Raw genomic sequence first — 21,179 nt, 5'->3', positions numbered from 1 at the left:
CATTTACAAATGTATTCATCTTATTTTATTTCTATACAGACAGTAAACTGAAAACTGACCAAAGGAAACACCAACAGGTACGTAAAGTATATAGATCATTGATGCCAAAAGGGTAACTTTACAGAAAATGACAGATAGATTGACAGATACACACTGTCAAAACGTAAAACACAAAAAAGGTTTGTGCAACAGTGATGGTATTATATACAGTATGTATAAACTATGTATAAATTACACATTTACCTTCCAGCATTCCTCTGTCCAGCTTGGTTGTTTTGCTGGACATTCTGAAGTGGAGAATCTCGACGGGACAGCACAGGAGACCTGGATGTCGTTCTTACTGGGACCTTGTAAATAATCAGAATGGAAAGTTTGCGTCACAGTTGCATACAAATATCTCGGCATTGCATGCTTTTTAATGACATTTTCAGAGTGAAACTTAATACTCAAGTTTTACTGGAATAAAATCATTTGATAACAGAAATCATACATTATCAGCAATTATTATCAGAATAATTATATTTTTATTTAATACAAAAAGAAAACAAAATGTGTCAACTTTTACCCTCAATATGTTAAATAACACAACAATTTTAAGTTGAATTTAATAAAACAAGGCTTTGTTTATTTCCACATATTTATCAAAGTAGACCACAGCAAAACATAAAAGTGCAACACAAACAGACCTACAAAACAGGCAAAAGCAACCAAACAAAACCAGCTTGTTGTTTTCATATTAGCCCAGAAAACACAGAGCACCACTCGATCTTACTGCTAGTGAATAATCCTGCAGACTGCGTTCCTCTTTTCTAAAACTAGACTGCGATTCTTTTTGCCAACATCTCATTTCGCCCTCCTGCCCTCAGGCAGCAGCTCTTCAGATCCCATCCTTACCCTGGGGGGGACCTCGTCATTATGGCCCGTCTCAGGGGCCTCGTGGCCCCTTGTCTGCGAATGGGGCTGCAGGTGCGGGTGCTCGGGCCGTGCGGGATGCGCTGGGTGGTGGTGCTGGTGGGGCTCCTGAGAGCGAAGATGGAGATGTGCAAAACTAGGAACAGGATCGCTGAAGGAATGGGAGCGAGACACATGGGGAGCGGATGCGTTGCTCTTTAGAGCGGCTAGGTGAGACCACTGGACCTTCCAGAGAGGAAAGAACAAACGGAAAAAGAAAGGGGGGGAGGGGGGGTCAGTGGGGAGAGGAGAGTGGTACAGACACAGTGAGACAGAAAGGCATGACCACAGGCAAGATGAAGGGTGAGAGACACTCCCCAGATGACCACATAGCAAGTCATCCAGTATCGCAAAACTGACTCCCATAGCAACACATCATGTGGTGGGAAGGGTAGGAGAGGTAGGCTCGCTTTACACGTGACAAACAGTGTACAAACAGGCAATAGCATGCGTCTAGACGTGAACAATGATTGCACCATGCTGACAGAGCAACTATCGCACAATGACAGAGGTGTTAAAGTGATGCACTAATTTAAAAGCGTTGATTCAAACAGGATTGGATAGGCATTAATAATGCTAAGCTCTGGTATTTCAAAGTAATAAAATTATTAGTCAGCAAAAATGTTCTGATTTTCTACTGTGGACGCTTCTCCATTCCTGTTTTCAATGTATATTGGAAACAAATTGTCACTCAATCTTCAACAAAAAAATAAATCGATGCAAGTCAATGTAAAATATTTAATTCTAAGGCAATCTGGAGCATTTCTATTGGTCCATTTATCGTGAAATGTATCGTGAAAAATCACAAATGTTAACAAAAATTTTAATAAACATTCAATTCTAGCCTCTGAATTGCTTCCTACAACCTGTAACCAAATTGAAAAACTGAGGTCAGAGATTCCCAACCATGCGGAGAACTGTTCTCTCTGATATATATGATTCCCCCCGCCTAAACAACCCAGGGGTCGTACTTAAATGAACTAAAAGTGGTGTGGACAGAAAAATGAATATACCTGTGGCTCCATAGGCTTATGCATGCCTGAGGACTCGGAGGAGGAGTTGCCATTAGAGTAGGGTTCAGAAGATCGAGGTGGTATCGGGGGCTGTTTGGGTGGAGCGGTCTGAGGGGAACCTTGAATGTTCTTGCGGTGTCTTTCATCAGCCTGAAACAGGGGAAAGACAGACAGACGGTGAGGGGAGAAGTGGTCAGTCATCAGGGACAAGAGAGCTGGAGGGAGACGGGATTGAGTAAAAGAGAGCTGATGATCATTCAGGCAGGTAACAGCATGCTTGAGGCCAACTGTTGGGCTAGGACTCAGCAAGCCGGAGAGGGGTGACGAATCAGAACAAAACCAAACTGGGTTAGGATAATTGTTGGCTCAAGCCAAACCGAGTGTCATGCTCAGTGAAGCTCTCACGACTTTCCAACGTGATAAAAAAAATACAATTATAAAAAAATATGAAGCAGCAACTGTATTTCTGGCAATAACTTCACTCAAAGCAAACCTGAAAGGAAAGGACATGCCAAACACATTTGAGAAAGACAGGAAAATGGTTAGTATTAGGGGTGTAACGCTACATGTAGTCAAATCACGCAGTCGCATGAAAATGCACGGTACGTGCTATTAGGGTAAACGCTGTAATTTCACAAGTGCGCGTGCCACCCAGAAACCTTATGCTGTAAGCCATTGGATTTAAATGGTATTGTGGGAACTGTAGTGGTGTAGGAGTACTGCAATTTTACTAGTGTTGTTTGCCTGCACCCCCCCCCCCCTTTTGTGTACCGTAACAACCCTAGTTAGTCTCATCTCATCTCCAAGCAATCCTAACCGTAGCTAAATGTTGAAGTTTAAGGTAAAATAGTTGGAAAAAGTAAAGTATCACGGACTCCACCGCTACCTCTAACGCGGCAAACTGGGGCTGCTAGCGGAAAAATTGGCCTGCCTTTGCAAGCGTACACAAGTTTGCATACTCTCTGCGTTTTCGTATGGCCGTCACCTGAGTGCACCAGTTCTGTAGGTGGCGCTATGACACTGATCAATTCCATGGTGTTTTTGCATAATCTGGCAAACAAACAAACAAAAAAAAAACAGGGCAGCTGCGGTTGTTCCGTTTCTCTACAAAGCCTATTGTTTTGCTGAAGCCAGGCAAAGCTTGAGGTTCAGGTCTTGACTTTTGTTGCGAGAAGGTTTAAGTTGGCACAAGAGAGGCAAGACAACGAGACATGACATAGAAGACAGGACGCGATTATGTCATTCAGGTTCAAGGCTACGGTGGTGAGCAAGATGGTTTTCATTCCATTTGAATGGCGCCACATCATCCAATAGAACTGCAGCTAAATAGAAGGACTATCAGACTAGACTGTGGTTGGCCTTAATTTGCCATCCTTTCGCAAATAAAAAGGTGACAATTGAGATGTCAGATGATTATCACTCGTAAACTAACTGTTAAAGATGACGCACAACAAAAACATGCTCATCAGTATCAGAAGAAAACCACGATTCTGTGCTGCCACCACCATACTTTTCCAACCACATGCAAAACAGAGCCAGGGTTAGCTCCAGAAGCCAGAGAAGCAGCAGGCAGGAGTGGGCAGAGCAGGGGGTGGGTCTTCACCTCTCTGACTGGCTGGGCTTCAGAGACTGGACCACTGGTTGTTGGAGTTGACTGGATGAGGGGATCGTCAGCCCCCTCTGCCAGAGGGCTAGTTTGACCCACTGGTTCTGTGACAGAAGGGCTAGGGTCTGCTAAAACTGTTTCTGTCTGGTCGCCGGACTGCTCCACAAGGGGTTTAATCCTGTCCACTGGTATTACCTGCCCTGCATCTGGATTTACACCTCTGTCGCTCTCAGTAAAAAGTGGACGATCAGTCTTTGGCATGGCTCTAAATTCAGCAGCGTTAGCATAAAGCGGGGTGTCTGGCCCGTCTAAGGGACGAGCCTGGGGTAGCTTGGCCCAGTCAGGCTGGGGTGTGAGGGCTTGGCTCTGCTGTTTCGGGTCCTGTTGGAGCGACAGCAGGTAGGCCTGCTCTTGCTGGAGCTGCCTCTGCAGACGCTCTGCTTTCCGCTGCTCCTCCAGCTCCCGCCATTTGAACTCCTGAGCACAGAGCGCAGCTCAATGAAGGAAATGCCACAAAAATATTCTGGAGTGTTCATTTATTACAGCTGCTAGTATGAAGCAGTGCACATTACAGTACAGTATACTGTTAGATGATTATAGTTAGTATGTTCCATATCGAGGTGGGTAGAGTAGCCCCAACTATCAATCACAAGGCATTTCTGATGTTGGGCCAAAAAGAACAGCATGAAATGAAACCCTGTAGCTCAAAGACAATGGTTGAGGTGAGTAAAGTGAAGCTGAGGAAAAACGTGAGTGTATGGCTCAGCAATATAACAACATTTAACATCACATCATTCTTTGCGACCTCTTGTAATGTGCTTTTGTATACGGTCAGTACCATTAGTACACCTAATCTAATCTGAACTACATGTTGAATATCAGTGTGAGTAAGTCCCTCAGGTTAACTGGGTTTAGAGCAGTACAGTGTGTGTTGTAGTGCATTTACACTACAAATGAGGAGTGGTCACTGTGTGGTTTAAGTGTACGAATACTTGGCACGCTGTAGGCTGTGAACTTCTTTGCTAAACATAATGTAGGACCAAGTTTTACAAGAGTGTTCCACATGCCCGCATAAGATTCAAAACCATGACGCTGGCCTACAAAGCCCAGAACTGACCAGCTCCTCCGTACTTGATGGCAATGGTCAATAGCCGATCCGCACCAAGAGCCCTTCGAGCTTCAAGTACGGCTCGGCTCGACTCGCCATCCCTCAAAATCTACGGAATCTAGGCTTTTTTCTGTCCTGCACCAAAGTGGTGAAAGAGCTTCCCCCTGGGTGTCCGAACGGCAGAGTCCAACGCTCGCTGTCTTCAAACTCAGACTGAAGACCCACCTCTTCAGAGAGTACTTGGGTGAATAGTAGAGTACTATGGTCACCTTATTGTCTTGTGTTTAGTAATGTCTAAACTTAAAGGATCTTTGAACTATTGGTCTATTCTAACTAGCTGAGGTTTTTCTTGGGTAAATAGCAAAGCACTTTTGTAAGTCTCTCTGGATAAGAGCGTCTGCTAAATGCCTTAAATGTAAATGTAAACATGGAAACTGGATTTGCATGGTGTTGCATGGAACTGCAGCGGATTTAGACGTATCACAATGGTAATCAGAGTTTTGTTGCCGCTCCTGTAGCCCACGTCTAACGTCACTGTCAACACACTACAGATGGTCCCGACTACCTTAGGGAGGCGCTATATGGCACTAGGTAGCTAACTATCCTTAGAGTCCTTACTGTCTGTTCAGTATGAAGGAAAGAAAAAAAAAATAGCCCAGAACAGTGAGGTCCAAACCGTGGTGTGAACCAAACCGTAACTGATAAGGATGAGATTGTTTAATGAGTACAGACTGGAGGTAGCGAAGGCTAATAAATAATATAAATATTAATAGCAACCTATGTTTGGTACAAAAAACAAAAACATAAAATCAACTCATACCTCAAACTTGAGGTAAACTCCATTTTAAGCAGTATGACCAAGTTAATATACCCTTTTCAAAGCCCCACAATGACAGCCCATATTGCTAAACACAGTAAGCCCAGTATGTGTTTATGCAGTCACGTGGCAACGCTGATGGATGACCATGGGAAACGGGACGAAAAGGTCAACAAAAACACAGGGAGAGTGGCAGCATATAACTTTTGTTTACGGCACCGTCGTATTAACTCATTTCCACGCTCTCCCGAGACACACTGAGGGCCGTTCACAATGTAAACAACTGACCTCAAAGACAAGAACAATGACTTGCGCCAAGCCACTTTAGGGAGAGAGGAATTGTGGGAAATCCCCTACTCCTCTTCCTGCTGGGCATTTCCTACAGCTCTGTCATGAGACGATGCTCATATAAATATAGAGATAGACTTAACCATGTGTGTGTGTGTGTGTGTGTGTGTGCGCGCGTGTGTGTGTGTGTGTGTGTGTGTGTGTGTGTGTGTTCCCTCAATAGAGGCTGGGAGTGACCCAACCTCTGAACTGAACCCATAACAATAGCATTGCTGAATTAAAGTACAGCTATCTGCTGTTGTGGCCTTCAAAACAACCTACTTCAGCTAATCTCCAGGCAACAAATACCACTGAGCTCCACGTAAAACTAAACAGAGAGGCTAGGCCACGTCCTCAATAAAAAAAAAAAAAACATTTTTAAAAAGCTCTCAAGACCGTGTGGTGAGAGATGGGTGTAGGTTAGGAGAAAGCAAAGCGTTCTTACCAGTAATATGGCCTGCTCATGAAGAAGCTGCTGCTGCAGAATCTCTAGATGCCTCTGCTCCTCCTCCAGCTGGCGGCGGATATACTCCTGTCAGGTAAACGTGTGGCATGTCAGTACTGTTGGAAGGGACTAGGATGGGTGGTTTCTTCACGGTAGACCAGAGTTAGAGGATTTTTTTTTTTTTTATCATAAAAACAACGAGCACATTGAAGTAACAGCCATGGTACAAGAAGACGGTTTGGAACTTGAAGGTAGCTGGTTTGATCCCCTGCACAGGCAGGAAATTTGAGCGTGAGGCGTGAAGGAACAGCGCTTTCTCCTTCATCAACATTTAAGGCTGAGGTGTCGCAATTCCTAATTGTTCACTGGGTGCCCAGGTGGCTACCCACTACTACAGGTGTGTGTAGTCACTGTCCCTTCACTAGTGAGAGTTCACTGCCTCATAAGGATTAAACACAGAGGCTAAATTTAAATTTTGAAGTGCGTGAATCTTTTCAAAAACACATGAATCATTAGTAGCGTAAAATCAGATTTTAAAACTCTTTAATAGAGACTATGCACTGACGCCACATTCCCGCTGGAACATGCCCCTTTTAGTCAGACTAAGTTGCAGAGTCGGGTGAATGGTCTAAGGAGTGTTTTCCACTGTTTAGACACATTTTGTAGATCCAGGTTTTGCTTGCTTTTCCTTTTAATCGTACTTAGCATGTCGCTAAACTCACAACTACAGTGGGCTTAGTGTTTTTGGAACTCTTTCTTGTTTTTGTTTTTTTTACACTTCCACTCAGTGGGTCTGGCTGTAGTGACTCCTGCCACCTGTGAAGTCACGTGTAAACCCTCTATAAAACAATGCATCCTTTAAGCCAATCATGCCTTAAAACAAAAAAATGCTAAAATTTCCTATTGTGAAAATGGTAATAGTAGAGCTATTGGTATTTTTACCTTAACCTACTTACTAAAACTACAGCATAACATGCACAGCATATGGTTAGTTTGTACGGAAAAGGCTCATCATGCTAACCATGATGTAAAATACCTTTACTGATAATGGTATTTTCAATTGCCTTTTTTATTTGACAATTTAATAAAGATTCTCCTGTTCCATTCAAATGCATTTTCTTTTACTCATATCTCTTTTATTGTCTTGTGTTAATTGAGTGCAAAGCACTTTTGTGCACAATATGAGAATGATAGCACTGATGGCTATTAAGTGCTTATTATTATTATTATTATTATTATTATTATTTCAGAAATATTTCTGATTTGCCTGTGCATTTTTTGTCTTCTGGAAAAACATTTGTTTGTGTGAAGCTGGGTCGCTCAACTATTGATCTCATTGCCCTACAAACCCTACAGAAATATATGTTATTATCCCTGTAAAAAGCATACGGCTTACAAACTTCTAATACCAGAGAATAGCCCCACCAGTTTGTACAGAAGTCCCTGTAGTTAGCCTTGTGCATTAAGGGGTTATTGTCATAATTGGTCTACAACTCGTGTATTGGTCATCTCTGTGTGGAGTCATTTCTCACCTTTATACTGGTGTACCTTCTAATTTACCTTCTATTCATTTTCAAGTTTTACGACGTAAACTGCCGCCCGATTCAAATGTCAAAAACGGGAAAATATGGACATATACAACTTTGTATAACTTAAGTTTCCTGTAACACAGGGGCCCCAGTCACCTGCTCACGATCGTTTCTCCTCTTCTCTTCCTCGGCCCTCCTGCGCTCCTCCTCCTCTTTGCGCCGCCGCTCCATCTCCTCCATCCTCCTCTTCTCCTCCTGCTCCCGGCGCCTCTGCTCTCGCTCCTGCTGCCTCCTCATCTCACGCTCGCGCCGTTGTTGCTGCAATACGCCAGAAGAGGGAGAGAGTGAGCACGGGGAACGCTTCCCAGGCATGTACAGATAACAGAGAAATCAAAACAGTCCGCAGTAATGGAAAAGAAGGCCTAACTTACGAGCTGCTGGTGAACCTAATGTAACAAGCAGACTGTGTAACAGGAGAGCCACGGCCAACGATCATGTCCGATTATAATTTTACAAAGCATCTGCAGCTGGTTAGGTCATTTATGAAGTGTGGTTTGGATCCAGAACGCTACATTAGACTTTTAATAGTTTCAACAGTGTGCAAATAAACAAAGGAAATGGCCAGGGTACATCAGCGCAGGCACATGCAGTCAAATGCACAGAGGCAGCCTGTAATTTTCCTAAACAAACACAGACAGATTCTCATCTTCATGCGCTGGGCTGCTGTTGATAATGAAAGGAGACGTAATGGGCCTTCCAGTTTCCTGACCCTCCGTGACCTACTTCTGAGACCCAACCCAAACCCATTTATAGTGAAGTGCCTTGGAGGGCTTGCTTTAAAAAAAAAAAAAAAAAAAAAAAAAAAAAAAAACACTGAATACTAACCCGAGGCAACAGAAACCCAAAAAATATAAACATGCATGCATCATTGCAGTCATGCAAAAACCTTGTTTCTCCAAAATGGCAACTTGAGCATTTCTATTGGTCCGTTCAACATGGAAAAAACTGGCAAATTGATATTGCCAAAAATTACTTCTTATTAATCTGCAAATATGGAGCTACACATTTTTGTGTGAGTGGCAGCTACTGTGTGTAAATATACACTCTATATAACACACACATACCCCTTGCATGCCCCTAAATCCCTAAAAGTTAACTTGCTTATTCAATAGCACACCATGGTAAACAATTCACTGCTCCGAACTCCTCTCAATGCTTTATTTAAATAGGCTAACTCCATGATAACGTATTCCGCCCACGGGCAGATTAAATTGCGCATAGTAATCTGACTCAGAGGCAGATCTACACAAGGAATTTACATGTGCCAGTTCTAAAGCATAAGTGAGCATGGCTACAGCACACATTTGTCCATGTCTGCAACTTGTAGAAAAGACCGGGTCAACAAGCTAAAGGGCTGAAAAGACGTCAGGGCGGCTAATAAATTCAAAGGCTACACTGACGGGCTTCTATGACTAGGACAGTGCTCTGATGAATGAATGAATTCTGGAATCTCTGAAATGGCAACGGAAAAAAAAAACGTAATGGAAGTCAGTGTAAAAAGATTTTGGAATTTTGGAGCATTTATATTTTGATATAATGTAAAAAAGATTATGTACAACAATCAATGAAGTGTGTTCTTATTTTTTGGGCAAAATTTTACTCTTGTGAAAGCCTCCTTACCTCCTCCAGCCTCCTCCTCTGCTCCTTCTGCTGCTCAATACGTTTCTGGCGCTCAGCCAGTAGCTGGCGCTTGTATTCCTCCTGTTCGCGGAGCTGCTGCTCCTGCAGGAGCTGCTGCCTCCTCAGAGCTTCGGAGCGCTCCTTGTTCTCCTGCTGCAGGCGAATGAAGTCCCGCCGGAGTGTCGACTCGCCGGGCACGTTCACTATGGAGCTGTGAGGGAATAAAGAGAGAGTATGTTATTTTTCCTAACCTTTACATAAACAAAGTCTAAAAGCTTTACCAGATTAAATCAGTGCAAACACAACAGTGACCGGATCAAAATGAGGTTTATAGGTCAAACCTAGAGTTGAGTAAATGTTAACATATTAAGCTTAAGAGAAGGTCAGAAGTATAGAGGTAAGGTGTGCCTACACTTTTAACCACCATCACAAATTAAAGTAGCTGAACTGAAAGGTTATTTAAAAAAAAAAAAAAAAAAAAAAATCAAATCAAAAGTCTTACTTTAGTACTTAGTAAAGTACTAAAGTTCTGCAACCGCCTTCTTAAAAATCCCACCAAAGACTTTTTTTGTCAGGTGACAGCAACTCCAGAATCTTCTTTAGGACTTCTACAAATGAACCACAGGTGGACCATAGGAGGAATGCTTGGGATCATTGTCCTGTTGCAAGGCCCAATGATGCCAAAGCTTCAGCTTCCTTACTCCTGATACATAATGGGCTAAGATTTCTCAGGAACGCTGCCAGAAGCTGATGTCTGGCTATGCAGCTCACCTTGCAGGTGATCATGGCAAGCGGCTTTAGTGTACTTAGTAGAGCACTCTTGTGTTATGAAGGGGATGAATAATTCTGAGACTGCAGTGGTATTCTGTGTTGAATTTGGACAAGATTCAGCAACCGTTGTGTTGAGCTATTTAAACTGTTTGATTGGAGTATTGCAAACAGCTGAAAGTTTGTACATTTTGCTAATCCCTCAATGCCCCCTCCAGATGGTCCACATTATTGCTCAGTCCAAGCAAGCATATGGGCGTGAAGTAAAATTTGGACCTGAAAAGTGCTTTGAGAACCACTGATACACAGAACCATGACAGCTCAAAGAACCATTGAAATACTTAAATGGTTCTAGGCAAAGATGTGGTAGAGCTGGTTCTTCTGTAAAACAGAGAACTTTAAGAACATGGTACTTTGAAGGAGCTTTTTAAATGGCTTAGTATAAATCACTATAGATATATGTTCTTGCAACAACGACAAAATGCCCTCACTAGAGGAACATTGCTGGGGATGCCACAATTATGTTAAACATGACCAAACCTGAGGACCCTTTGGTCTTCAATGGCTGCAATGTGAAACAGATTGATTTAATGGACTCCGATGACCAATATCTAAACACATGGCCTGTTCTCTGCTATTTTCTCCCCTTCCCTGAAACACTTCTTTGCGCTAGACATGAGGGTTGAGTAGTAACAACCGTACAAATCTCATCTGCCTTTTTTTTTTGCATGTTGTCATATTGGGCCATATTTCCGTCATAACTGGAGCCAACTGTGAAGGTCTCAGCTCTTATGGTGACAGTACCTGGGCTCTCCCTCCTGCTCAGGTGCTTCCTCCTCCTCTTCCTCACTTCCACTGTACTCGTACTCCGTCTCATCTGCAAGCAAAGTTCATCATTAGCAACAGTCTACAGTATTTGTGGCATTAGCAAGCCAGTAATTAATTTGAACACCATATGAGCAAAAGTATTGGGACACCTGCTCATTCATCGTTTCTTCCCAAATCAAGCTCATCTTGCTTTTGTCTGAGCAACTGTCTCCATGGTCCAGGAAAGGCTTTCTACTCAATTTTGAAACAATGCTGTGACGATCTGATTGGATCAGATTCAGCAACAACAGCATTGCTGAGGCCAGGATGTTGGATGATCACCCCTCAAATCCTAAAAATATTGGAGCACCATCATTCCAGAGAACACTGTTCCACTGCTCCACAGCTCAATGCTGGGGGGTTTAATACCCATAGCATTAGGCATGGTGCCAATAGGTTCACGTCTATCTGAGTCCTACTGTAATGGCAAGATTTCTCTACAGGGAAAGCGGTGTAACAAAGTAGCTGAATGCATTAATTAAAACAAACATGTGGACAAATTGTAGAAGAATGACTTGGTTTCCTTTTTAAAGTTTCATGAATCTCCACAAAGGTTTTAAGAAGAACCCTTAAATTGGCATAAACCTTCACATTACACAACAGTTCCATCAGCCTCGTCCTCAACGACAAATCACTTTCAAACATGATTCTTTATGAAACCAAAAGCAGTTGTTCTAAAGCATCCTAAAGCCTCTGAGACACCATCTTCCCTTGTTTTTACATTCAAATATTTACCAAATACTGAAAATGATTACTCTACTGGTGAGAGATATGACTGTGCTCTCTTTAGCAAAGTAAAAAGCTTTTCTGACACAGTGTGGATATTGTCTGGGTCACCAATATAACATCAACCCCAATAACTGCAGTACGTTTATGAATGCAGCTGGATTTTGCCGCATCATATCACAGTATTGTGACGTAACCTTGCATGACTTGTGCTCATGGCGCGTAACAATAATGACCATGACCATGAGATGAGATGAGCAGTACAGCTGCCATGGAGAACAAATTAGTTCCTAACAGGGCAGCTAGGTCAGTACTGTGGAACTTTTTTGACTATGAAGTCAAGCAGTAATTTGCAAAACTATTGTGACCACAAAAGGCAACACACCCAACGTATTTCACCATCTAATGCAAAAGTACTTGCATGGAGTGAAAGTCCAAGAATACTGATTATGTTAAGCTAAACAACTGTTACCTACATTGTGTGTGTGTGTGTGTGTGTGTATATATATATATATATATATATATATATATATATATATATATATATATATATATATAAGTTATAAGTTACAAGATTAGGCGTTTGTTTAGGAGGGAGTACTGAAATTCAGTCAACTTTTAGTTTTTAAACTGATCTGTGAAGTTCTAATGGATAATATCCCAGTTTACTATTACACAAAGTATTATAAAGTTAATTTCTAAATTTTTCACAGCTCTCTTTTTCTATAGTAGTTAATTATTGCAAAAAGTATGCTAAAATATTATTCGCAAATAATACTATATAATACTAAGACCTTCAACATCCAACACCATTGGATCCATTTATTAACCCTTAAGAACCTGTTTAAATGTTTTATTAAAAGGTAAAAAAAAAAATAAAGAAAAAAAAAAAAAAAAGATGAAACCAGACCCCTCCCCGGCACATACCCTATGGATCGAAAAGGTATGGCATGTGTACCAAATGGAGCAAATAACATTCATTAAGGCCCCAAAAAGGGTATTTTCTAAACGATGGAGCCCTGTGGTTCATCTATTAATACAGTGATAGTTTATTTTTGACATTTTTAAAATATATATATATATATTTTTTAATACCTCTCTCAATCTCCATTTTATCTGATACCTCAAACTACATAGGCCTTATTTATGTGGCTACCACTTGTTTTGGAGTGGATCCTTTTACTTGCTTGTTAACGTGATTTTGAAACTTCAACTAAAGAACATACTGATCGCAGCTAAAAGCGGAAAAATGTTTATGCATGAAAATATTTTGTAATATGGCTTAAAACCAAATAACAATCAAGTTGGCTGGCTGTTAAAACATAAGCCTCAATGTGGTGTACATGGTCAATGATTTTAAAACGGGCTTTATAAACCAAGCCAAATACTTCATTATTAAAACGATTTAGCTAGAGCATGACATCACCTCCTCTGAGTGAAGCACTTCACTGATCATTTTAATCGACTTGCTTCAGTGCAGCCATAGGATATTATTACAGTGCAACACTGGGGAAGTAATTTTGCTTGAGGGATATTGCCTTTTGGTCATGCTATTTATATAATAAAACTGTTCCATTTGGTGTCCAAGTCAGACTTTATAGTAACTGACATTTTGAAGATTGCATATTATGGCGTAACAAAGAGATCCCTACTGTCAGAAGATCATGAACTGCTGGAAATCCAAGAGAGAACAACCAACCCTATTAAAGTGGACCTCAAAAAAAAAAAATGATGGTGATCTGGGTCATATCTTGAAAATGTCTCATTTGTGCCATAAGCAATACTTGTATCTCTGGTGAAGCATTCCATTCTGCTCTGCAGATAATCAGGTGTTCCTAACTGATTAAGAAGGCCTCACCTTTCTCGCCCCTCTTCTTGCGGGTGCGGTCGATCTGGTCTTTGAGCTGGATGCGGACCTGCCTCTCATTGGGCTGGTCTCTGATGAATGGATGCTTCAGGAGCTGATCTGTGGGAGGTCGCTGGGTGTAGTTCTTCACCAAGCAGCTCTCAATGAAGCTGAAAAACTTCTTGGACCTATTAAAATAAAATAAAATAAAAAAGCTTAAAGTTTAAAAGAACTCATAACAGAGGAGACCATCAGAGATGCTGAAACTGGCTAATCACTCTTTACACAAACACATCACCACATTTCTTGTGGCAGACTAGTGTCAGCTACACTACATCAACACCAATAATAAAGATTGACCAATAATACATCTCCTAATGCTACATTCCCCTACCAATGTAACATGACTGAGCTGCAAGTGGCTCTGGATAAGAGAATCAGCCCAATGCTAAAAATATCAAATGTGGCAAACAGAACCTTTCAGGAACATCAGTAAATCACACGGTGTGCTCTGGTAGTGCTAAATATTTAGGTGGCCCTGAGGAAGATAGATTAGGCTGCAAACAGTTGAGAGCTTGCTCGAGCTAGCTGGCTTTGAGTTTTATTGTTCTGGACGGCATAGCTTTGGGAGACTTACTGAGCCTTATATCATGGAAATTGTGAGAGATCACAACTTTTGCATGTGAGAACTGAGGTAAGCTTTGTTATGAAAGGGGAGAGGGATGTGGGAGCTTTGGGGCTTTCTCCAGATTCATGTATGGCAGATTGTAGAGATGCCAGTGGTCTGGGCAGAGCAGGGCTGATCTGAAAATGGTCATGGATAAGGTTACTGATCTTAAAGAGCAAAAAATCTGGAGAACTAATATCAGCTCATAACAAATATGAGATCTTTGGGAGTTTTGATTGTGTCAGCTGGTATAAGTTGATATGGTCAAATATTAAACTCACTCCAACAGTCCAACACACTTAACAGTACTATAAGAATAGTACTTTTATTACAGGAGATCAGAGATTTAGAGATTACAGGCATCCTAAATTATTTGCTAGTTGTGTCATCCATCTTTGTCCTACTTCAAATAGACACATGTTTAAAAATAAATAAATAAATAAGTAAATATAAATAAATAAATAAATAAATAGCCCAAACCTGCAGTTTAATCTCCCTTTAGCATGTTGATCTGTGTTGACTGTCAACACATCATCACACTCCTTACATTTTAAGGAACTCCTCACGCAAGCTGATGCATTGCAAGCCAAATCGGTTCAAACCCCAGTCGCAGGTTCAAAGCCCAGTGATCCCAAAGCCAGAGAGCACAACTGGCCCACCCTTTCCCCCCATTCTCTAAACTTGCAGTTAGTGCTCTCCTCCAAGCATGTTCAGTTGTCAAAAAGGAGAAATTTCTGGCTTTATATGGACTCTGAGGAAGCACACGCTAGCCTTATCCCCTTAAGTACCGGTGGCGCCGTGATGTAGCAGACGTCCTAGTTAGCGGGTGGGAATCTCACCATGTTTTTGACTTCAGCCGTGGAGGCGGGTTCCTGGGAATAAGGAAAAGTGCCCGCATCGGATGCATGTCGCATAGTGCTGGATGGAAGAAGAAGAAAAAAAAAAAAGGGGGGGGGGGCATAAGCAAATGTTAAAGACAACCCAAAGTTAAACACTAACAGGTGAACATAAGCACGTGTTCATGTGACCGGATATCAGAAGAGCTAAAACAGTCAATGGAAAAGGAAGAGGAAGAGTCAGATGGAACGATAGGCAGACAAAAATAGCGAGCCTGAATCAGATACTCTGGAAAGACAGTGTATTAACTATTTGCATTGTCTTCAAGCCAGGATACACGGAAATGTGTTCGAGCACTCACGTGGAGCTCCCTCGGCCATCTCAATAGCAGTAATACCGCAAGACCACAGGTCACTCTGCAGAAAGAGAGGGTCGCAATTAGGGGCTGGTGAAAAATAATGCACACGAAGCAGCTTGAGGCAGTCACCACAGGAGAGCAGTTCTGTGGTCAGGCATTGATGACAGTCGGTACAGTCAGGTCTGAATGTCTTTGGATAGTGCCAATTTGTCATTTTGCCCCTGAACTCTACCACAATAGATTTGAAATGAACCAGCCAAGACGTGACTGAAAGTAAGAGGTTCAACAAAAACACTGCCTTAACCATTTAGAAATTTCAAGCCATTGTTTACATAGTCTCTCCAGTTTCACAGGATTAAAAAAAGGGATTGGACAAAAAGAATTATTTGGATACATACTTGGATGCAAATCCCTTGCAATCAATAACAGCCTGAAATCTCTGGAACCCGCAGACCAGTCAAACTCTGTTTCGGTCTGCTTGTTTGGGAGTCTTTCTGCCTTCAGTTTTGTCTTCATTTAGTGAAAAGCATGACCCAGCTGAGCTGAGGTCTGGTAGCTGACTTGGTAATTTTAAAACACTGAATTCCCTTGGTTTTGAAGCATTTGATAGAATCTGAGCACAAGCACAGCTTCTGCCTGCTACTTCTCTAAGCAGTCAGGTCATCAATAAATCAGTAACGCACTTCCTTTGGCAGCCATACATGCCCATTCCATAACAGTACCTCCATCAGGTTTGACAGATGCAGTACTGCTTTGAATTATGAATTACTAAAAGAAAAATTAAGGGACTACGTAAAAATGCTATTTTTGTACTTTACTTTATACTTTACTTAAGATGGTGTGCAGGGGTAACGTTACAGACCTGACCTACCAGTAACTAAGCAACTGTTCCATTGTACTGTTTTACATTTATAAATACGTAAATAAATTAATTAATAAATAAATAAATTAATTAATTCAAGTGAACACACTGCCACTATATACAAAGATCAGCCATTTTATTAGCACAACCTGCCCAATACAGAGTAGGAGCCCCCTTGTGCTGCAACAATCTTGACTCCACAAAACCTCTGAAGGGGTCCTGTGCTATCTGGCACCAAGGCATTATCAGCAGATCCTGTAAGTTAAGTCCTGTAAGCTGTGAGGTGAGGTGGGGCCTCCATGGATTGCAGTGGTGGCTCAGCGGTTAGCGCGCCGGGATATTGATAACAAGGTTGTGGGTTCGATTCCCGGGCTCGGCAAGCTGCCACTGTTGGGCCCTTGAGCAAGGCCCTTTACCCTCTCTGCTCCCCGGGCTGCCCACCGCTCTGGGTGTGTGTACTCACTGCCCCTAACGTGTGTGTGTGAGTGTGTGTTCACTACCAGATGGGTTAAATGCGGAAGACACATTTCACTGTACAGTCCACACTGTACAGTGACAAATACGTGCACCTTTACCTATCAATGTGTCTTCGGTACCCATGACCCGGTCACGGTTCACTTCATGTCCTTTCTTGGACAACTTTTGGTGGATACTAACTTCTGCATACCAGGAGGACCCTATAAGACCTCCCTGATGTTTTGGAGAAATTCTGACCCAGACGTCTAGTCATCACAGTCTTGTTCTTGTCAAAGTGTCTCAAATTCTCACACCTGCCCATTCTTCCTTCTTTTAACACACCTTCAAGAAATGACTGTTCACTCGCTGCCTAGCATACCCCCCCCCCTTGACAGATGCCACTGTAGATGAAGTTAATCAATGTTTTTCCATTTCTCCTGTGGTGTTAATGTTATGGCTGATCGGTATATTGTGTAAATTAGGCACTTCGGAAAACTATGGACAACATGGAAAATGATTGACAACTTTAACATTTTGCCCAATATTGGTATTATTTAAATTCTATTATTCCCTTTTAAAGCTATATAATGTATTATAAATATTCAAATAAGTTAACAGATTGACAGACACAAGAAATAAAATTCATTACTTGTCAATCTTAATGATCAAGAAAGCTATAACTGGTGTTCACTTCTGGAATTTACAGTGGAATTGGAACAGACAGTCCCACAATAAGCAGAACTTCACTTCACGCAAAATCACTAGTCAGTCATACCCTGTAGTCGTATGTAGCATCAGGGTTTTCGTCGCAGGCGATGACCTCAGGGGCCATCCAGTAAGGTGTGCCAATAAAAGTGTTTCTCCTGCCAACCGTCCGGTCCAACTGGGCACTCACGCCAAAGTCGACTGGAGGGGATCACAAGTCACAAGTTAAAGACGACCTTGTTATGAAGTGAGATATGGGTGATGGGACACGCTCAACTTCTGAAAAATACCTCATTATGGTTCTACTCATGTGCTGTGTTATGAGTTTGGGTGGCGACTTTTCCAAACAAAAATATTTCCATATCCCCCATCACCCCTCCCCCACCCCCGACAATGTTTCCATTATAAATACACTGGCCAGTGTATTTTCCTTTAATGTTGTGGGGTGAAGACACATGAGTGCCTCGTGACTCACCTAGCTTGACCTCAGCGTTCTCGGTCAGCAAGACGTTCTGGCCTTTGATGTCACGGTGGATGACATGGTGGGCATGCAAGTGGGCCAGACCCTGAACAGAGAGATCACACATGTGACTTCACATCCCAGAATGCAGTCACGAGTGCACATTAACTAGAGAGTAGTTGAAGTAGATGAAAGACAGTTAGCAGGCGAAGTGTAAATCCTACGAAGGCCAGACACTCACCCGCAGGATCTCTCTGGAGATGTAGGCAATCTGGTCCTCCTTCAGCTTGTTTCCTTTAGTGTTCTTCACCAGATCTGTGATGGAGCCAGCTCCACAGAACTCCATCACCAGCTATATATAGAGAGATTAGCGCTATATGATTTATATAAACAGGCATATCTCATCAAAACCTTGTATCCCCAAAAACAGCTACTTCTATTGGTCCAATCTTCATTAAATTGACACTTTGTAAGGAACAAGCTCCAGATTGAAAAGAGCCGCAAAAAAGGAGATACAAGTTTTTTTTCCATGATGGCAGCAGAGCGCATATTGCTGCCTTACATCATATTGGCCTTTGCAGTACTGAGATCACAACTAACCAAGGATGCATGGTTAACATGCACTTATGAGCGTGCACGCTTCATTCTTACCCAAAGCTGGTCGTCGTGTCCTGGGGGGCTCTTTTTAATGAACGCACCATAGTAAGTGGCGATGTTCCTGTGGTGCGAGTACTTTTTCAGCATGTTGATCTCAAGCTTTATCTCTTCCTCTTCATCCTAAAGCACATTAGGCAAGAGACAGAAGGGTGCAGCAGTGAAGTCTTATGTAATCATCATGGGCACAGTTTGTGCTAACACTATTTACACAGGCAGGCACTATTGGGGTCTCATGTGAGTCAGCCTGCGAGAGATGCACACAGATAAACTGGCTCTCCGGGACGCCACGGGAGGAGAAACAAACATTTTTGTTCAGTGCCAACCGCTAGGAAGCGAGCAACGCCTGTCAGAGCGACTCCTCCTCCTCTAAGCCTCATTAGCGGGCTGCGCATTTTGGGATTAAACGCGGCTGAATTTCGTTGTTCTCCGTTACAGTTTACAGTCGTTTTCATCACGGCGAATTAATGATGCAAGAAAAGAGCATAATCCATTTAAGCACGGCTAATAAAATTAGGGATGTAATCGATTCGGCTGTTTTTTTCGCTGTGCTTGCAAAAGCATTTAGCGTTGTGGAGGGGTGCAAAGGAAAGCAAATTAGGCACTTCCAAAAGGATACTGCGAGGAAATAAACCATATGTAAGGCCGCATGGTGCCTCATTACATCATTTGCTGGGCAGTTTGATTAGGATGTTGCAAGGCCTACATTTTTCCTCTGTTCTATTCGCAGGATGTGGCCCAAAAAAAAAAACAAGGCTTTGCCTCGAAATTAGGGGTAGGCTTTTGCCAATTGATGAAAGCACGCCTACTGCAATAAATATCTAGTCAGGCAATTTAAACGTCAACAAACCAACCGTCTGCGGCTTTAAGATACAACATAAGGCATGCCCACGCATCTCGTAATCCAAGCATCACTGTAGGCTATAGTAACAGTAGCATAGGAGCTGAAACTTAACAGTCAGCTGTAGCAATCATGACAGAAAGCTATTTACAGGCTTTAAAAATGGGACAAGACACCACAACGTTAGAATGTACGCTCTTAAGAGTTTCTACAAGGGTTCTTCGGTAGGAGTAAAGGGTCTATATATACAACTATAAGAACCTCAAAGAACCATTTGAATGTTCAAACAGTTCTTTAGCCACATGGTCGTAGCTCTTATCGATGTTTACTGTTTTTAAAGGGCTCAAAATCTTTAAGAACACACTTTCAGTACTATATAGAAGCCTTTTGCATAGTGTAGTTAGCATAGCATAATAGTATCGAAACACCATATTCTCTACCTGCTATGTCAGTTTTGACAGTTGAAACAAGTACATAAATCACCACCAGACCCGGACAACGGGTTGCTATGCAAACCAGGCCTCGTGACGGTAGCTTTTTCTGTGCCAGTGTTCATAGAAGTGTACCTCGACCTTATCAAGCGAGGAAGCTAAAGCCTGGGAAGCTAGCGCTTATCCGTGCTAGACTAAAAGCTAACTTGCCAACTTGCAAAGAAGCCAAACCGAGGACAACAAACGGTCTTCATTCTAGGCCAAGAACTAACCCTAGCCGACCAGCTACAATCTTCTCAGAGAGGTCACAATAACACTTTCTTTTCTGATACTGAAGTCCTTAAAAGCTTCTGAACTGTTCTTTAGTAACGTTTTTACCCCCCAACCCTTGTATGCAAAGCATACCTGGCTCCAACACACCAGCCTGCAGATGCCAGTGACTGCCAGCATCGCAAAGAAGCGATGTGGGGGGAGAGCGCCATCAACCCACCCTGGAGAAAGCAAGGCCAATTGTGCTCTCTCTGGGCCTCGGCTGTCGATGTTCTGCTGACATCTGCCCAAACGAATAGCCAAACATGTCATCTGCATAGAGACTAGCTTCTGTTTCCAGCTTCTTATAATTACTCCACATCTAATTAGTGTTGGAGTCATTCAGTTGCAAAAGTACCAATGATCCCAGCAACGTACTCAACTATATTGTGCTGTCATTTACCACCATCATCAATAACAGCAATATCATCTTCCCCTACTCCAACAGTAACTGTTCAACGACCTTCACTGCTCTGGCTAGAGTAGCTGCCAGGCTTACAAAGATGATTCACAGCGCTCTGGCCTTGATCATGACAGACACTGCCTAAATTAAAGTCTCAGAAACAATTTGTACTAATTCCATTCACCCTGACATCATGTCTTGGGCATCAGATCCACCCGATTATGCGCTGCCGTTATTCGGCGTGTGCCAAGGCATGGTGAAAAATGCCATTGTGAAAGACGACCACCGCTGAGCTCTCACCCATTACGGCTAATTCAAAACACACTGTTCCTCTCTGAGTCATGCGCTTTGTGTGCGAGGCATGGGCTGACAAAGGCTTACTGAGGGGGCAGCCACTATGCCTTTAAGTCGAACGCACTTACATACCATATTTTTGGCCTAGGCTAGCTCTAGAGGATTGCAAGGCAACTTGAATCTGGCCTGAGCTGACGTGGGAAAACAGATGGAGCAAGT

The 21,179-nt window shown here is 42.4% G+C and overlaps 1 protein-coding gene across 7 annotated transcripts in view; it reads right to left on the bottom strand.

Annotated features, from left to right (window-relative positions):
• Positions 1-21,179, bottom strand: part of LOC140535938 (mitogen-activated protein kinase kinase kinase kinase 4-like) — an 82,432-nt gene that overhangs the window by 11,917 nt on the left and 49,336 nt on the right. For 5 of the 7 annotated variants that reach the window (XM_072657508.1, XM_072657509.1, XM_072657510.1 and 2 more), the window contains exons 4-17: positions 18,680-18,805; positions 18,270-18,380; positions 18,044-18,134; positions 17,639-17,769; positions 15,549-15,603; positions 15,190-15,268; positions 13,696-13,871; positions 11,049-11,121; positions 9,477-9,687; positions 7,953-8,114; positions 6,268-6,354; positions 1,965-2,114; positions 895-1,137; positions 244-347 (exon numbers count right to left, since the gene is read on the bottom strand). In XM_072657508.1, the coding sequence (XP_072513609.1) occupies positions 244-347; positions 895-1,137; positions 1,965-2,114; positions 6,268-6,354; positions 7,953-8,114; positions 9,477-9,687; positions 11,049-11,121; positions 13,696-13,871; positions 15,190-15,268; positions 15,549-15,603; positions 17,639-17,769; positions 18,044-18,134; positions 18,270-18,380; positions 18,680-18,805 (1,799 nt within the window). Of the gene's footprint in view, positions 1-243; positions 348-894; positions 1,138-1,964; positions 2,115-3,567; positions 4,048-6,267; positions 6,355-7,952; positions 8,115-9,476; positions 9,688-11,048; positions 11,122-13,695; positions 13,872-15,189; positions 15,269-15,548; positions 15,604-17,638; positions 17,770-18,043; positions 18,135-18,269; positions 18,381-18,679; positions 18,806-21,179 lie in introns of all 7 variants that reach the window. The other 2 variants (XM_072657514.1, XM_072657511.1) reach the window with 2 other exon arrangements.

This window comes from Salminus brasiliensis, chromosome 15 (assembly GCF_030463535.1).
Source record: "Salminus brasiliensis chromosome 15, fSalBra1.hap2, whole genome shotgun sequence".
NCBI classification, from domain to species: Eukaryota; Metazoa; Chordata; class Actinopteri; order Characiformes; family Bryconidae; genus Salminus; species Salminus brasiliensis.
This window is presented reverse-complemented; position numbering and strand designations above follow the sequence as displayed.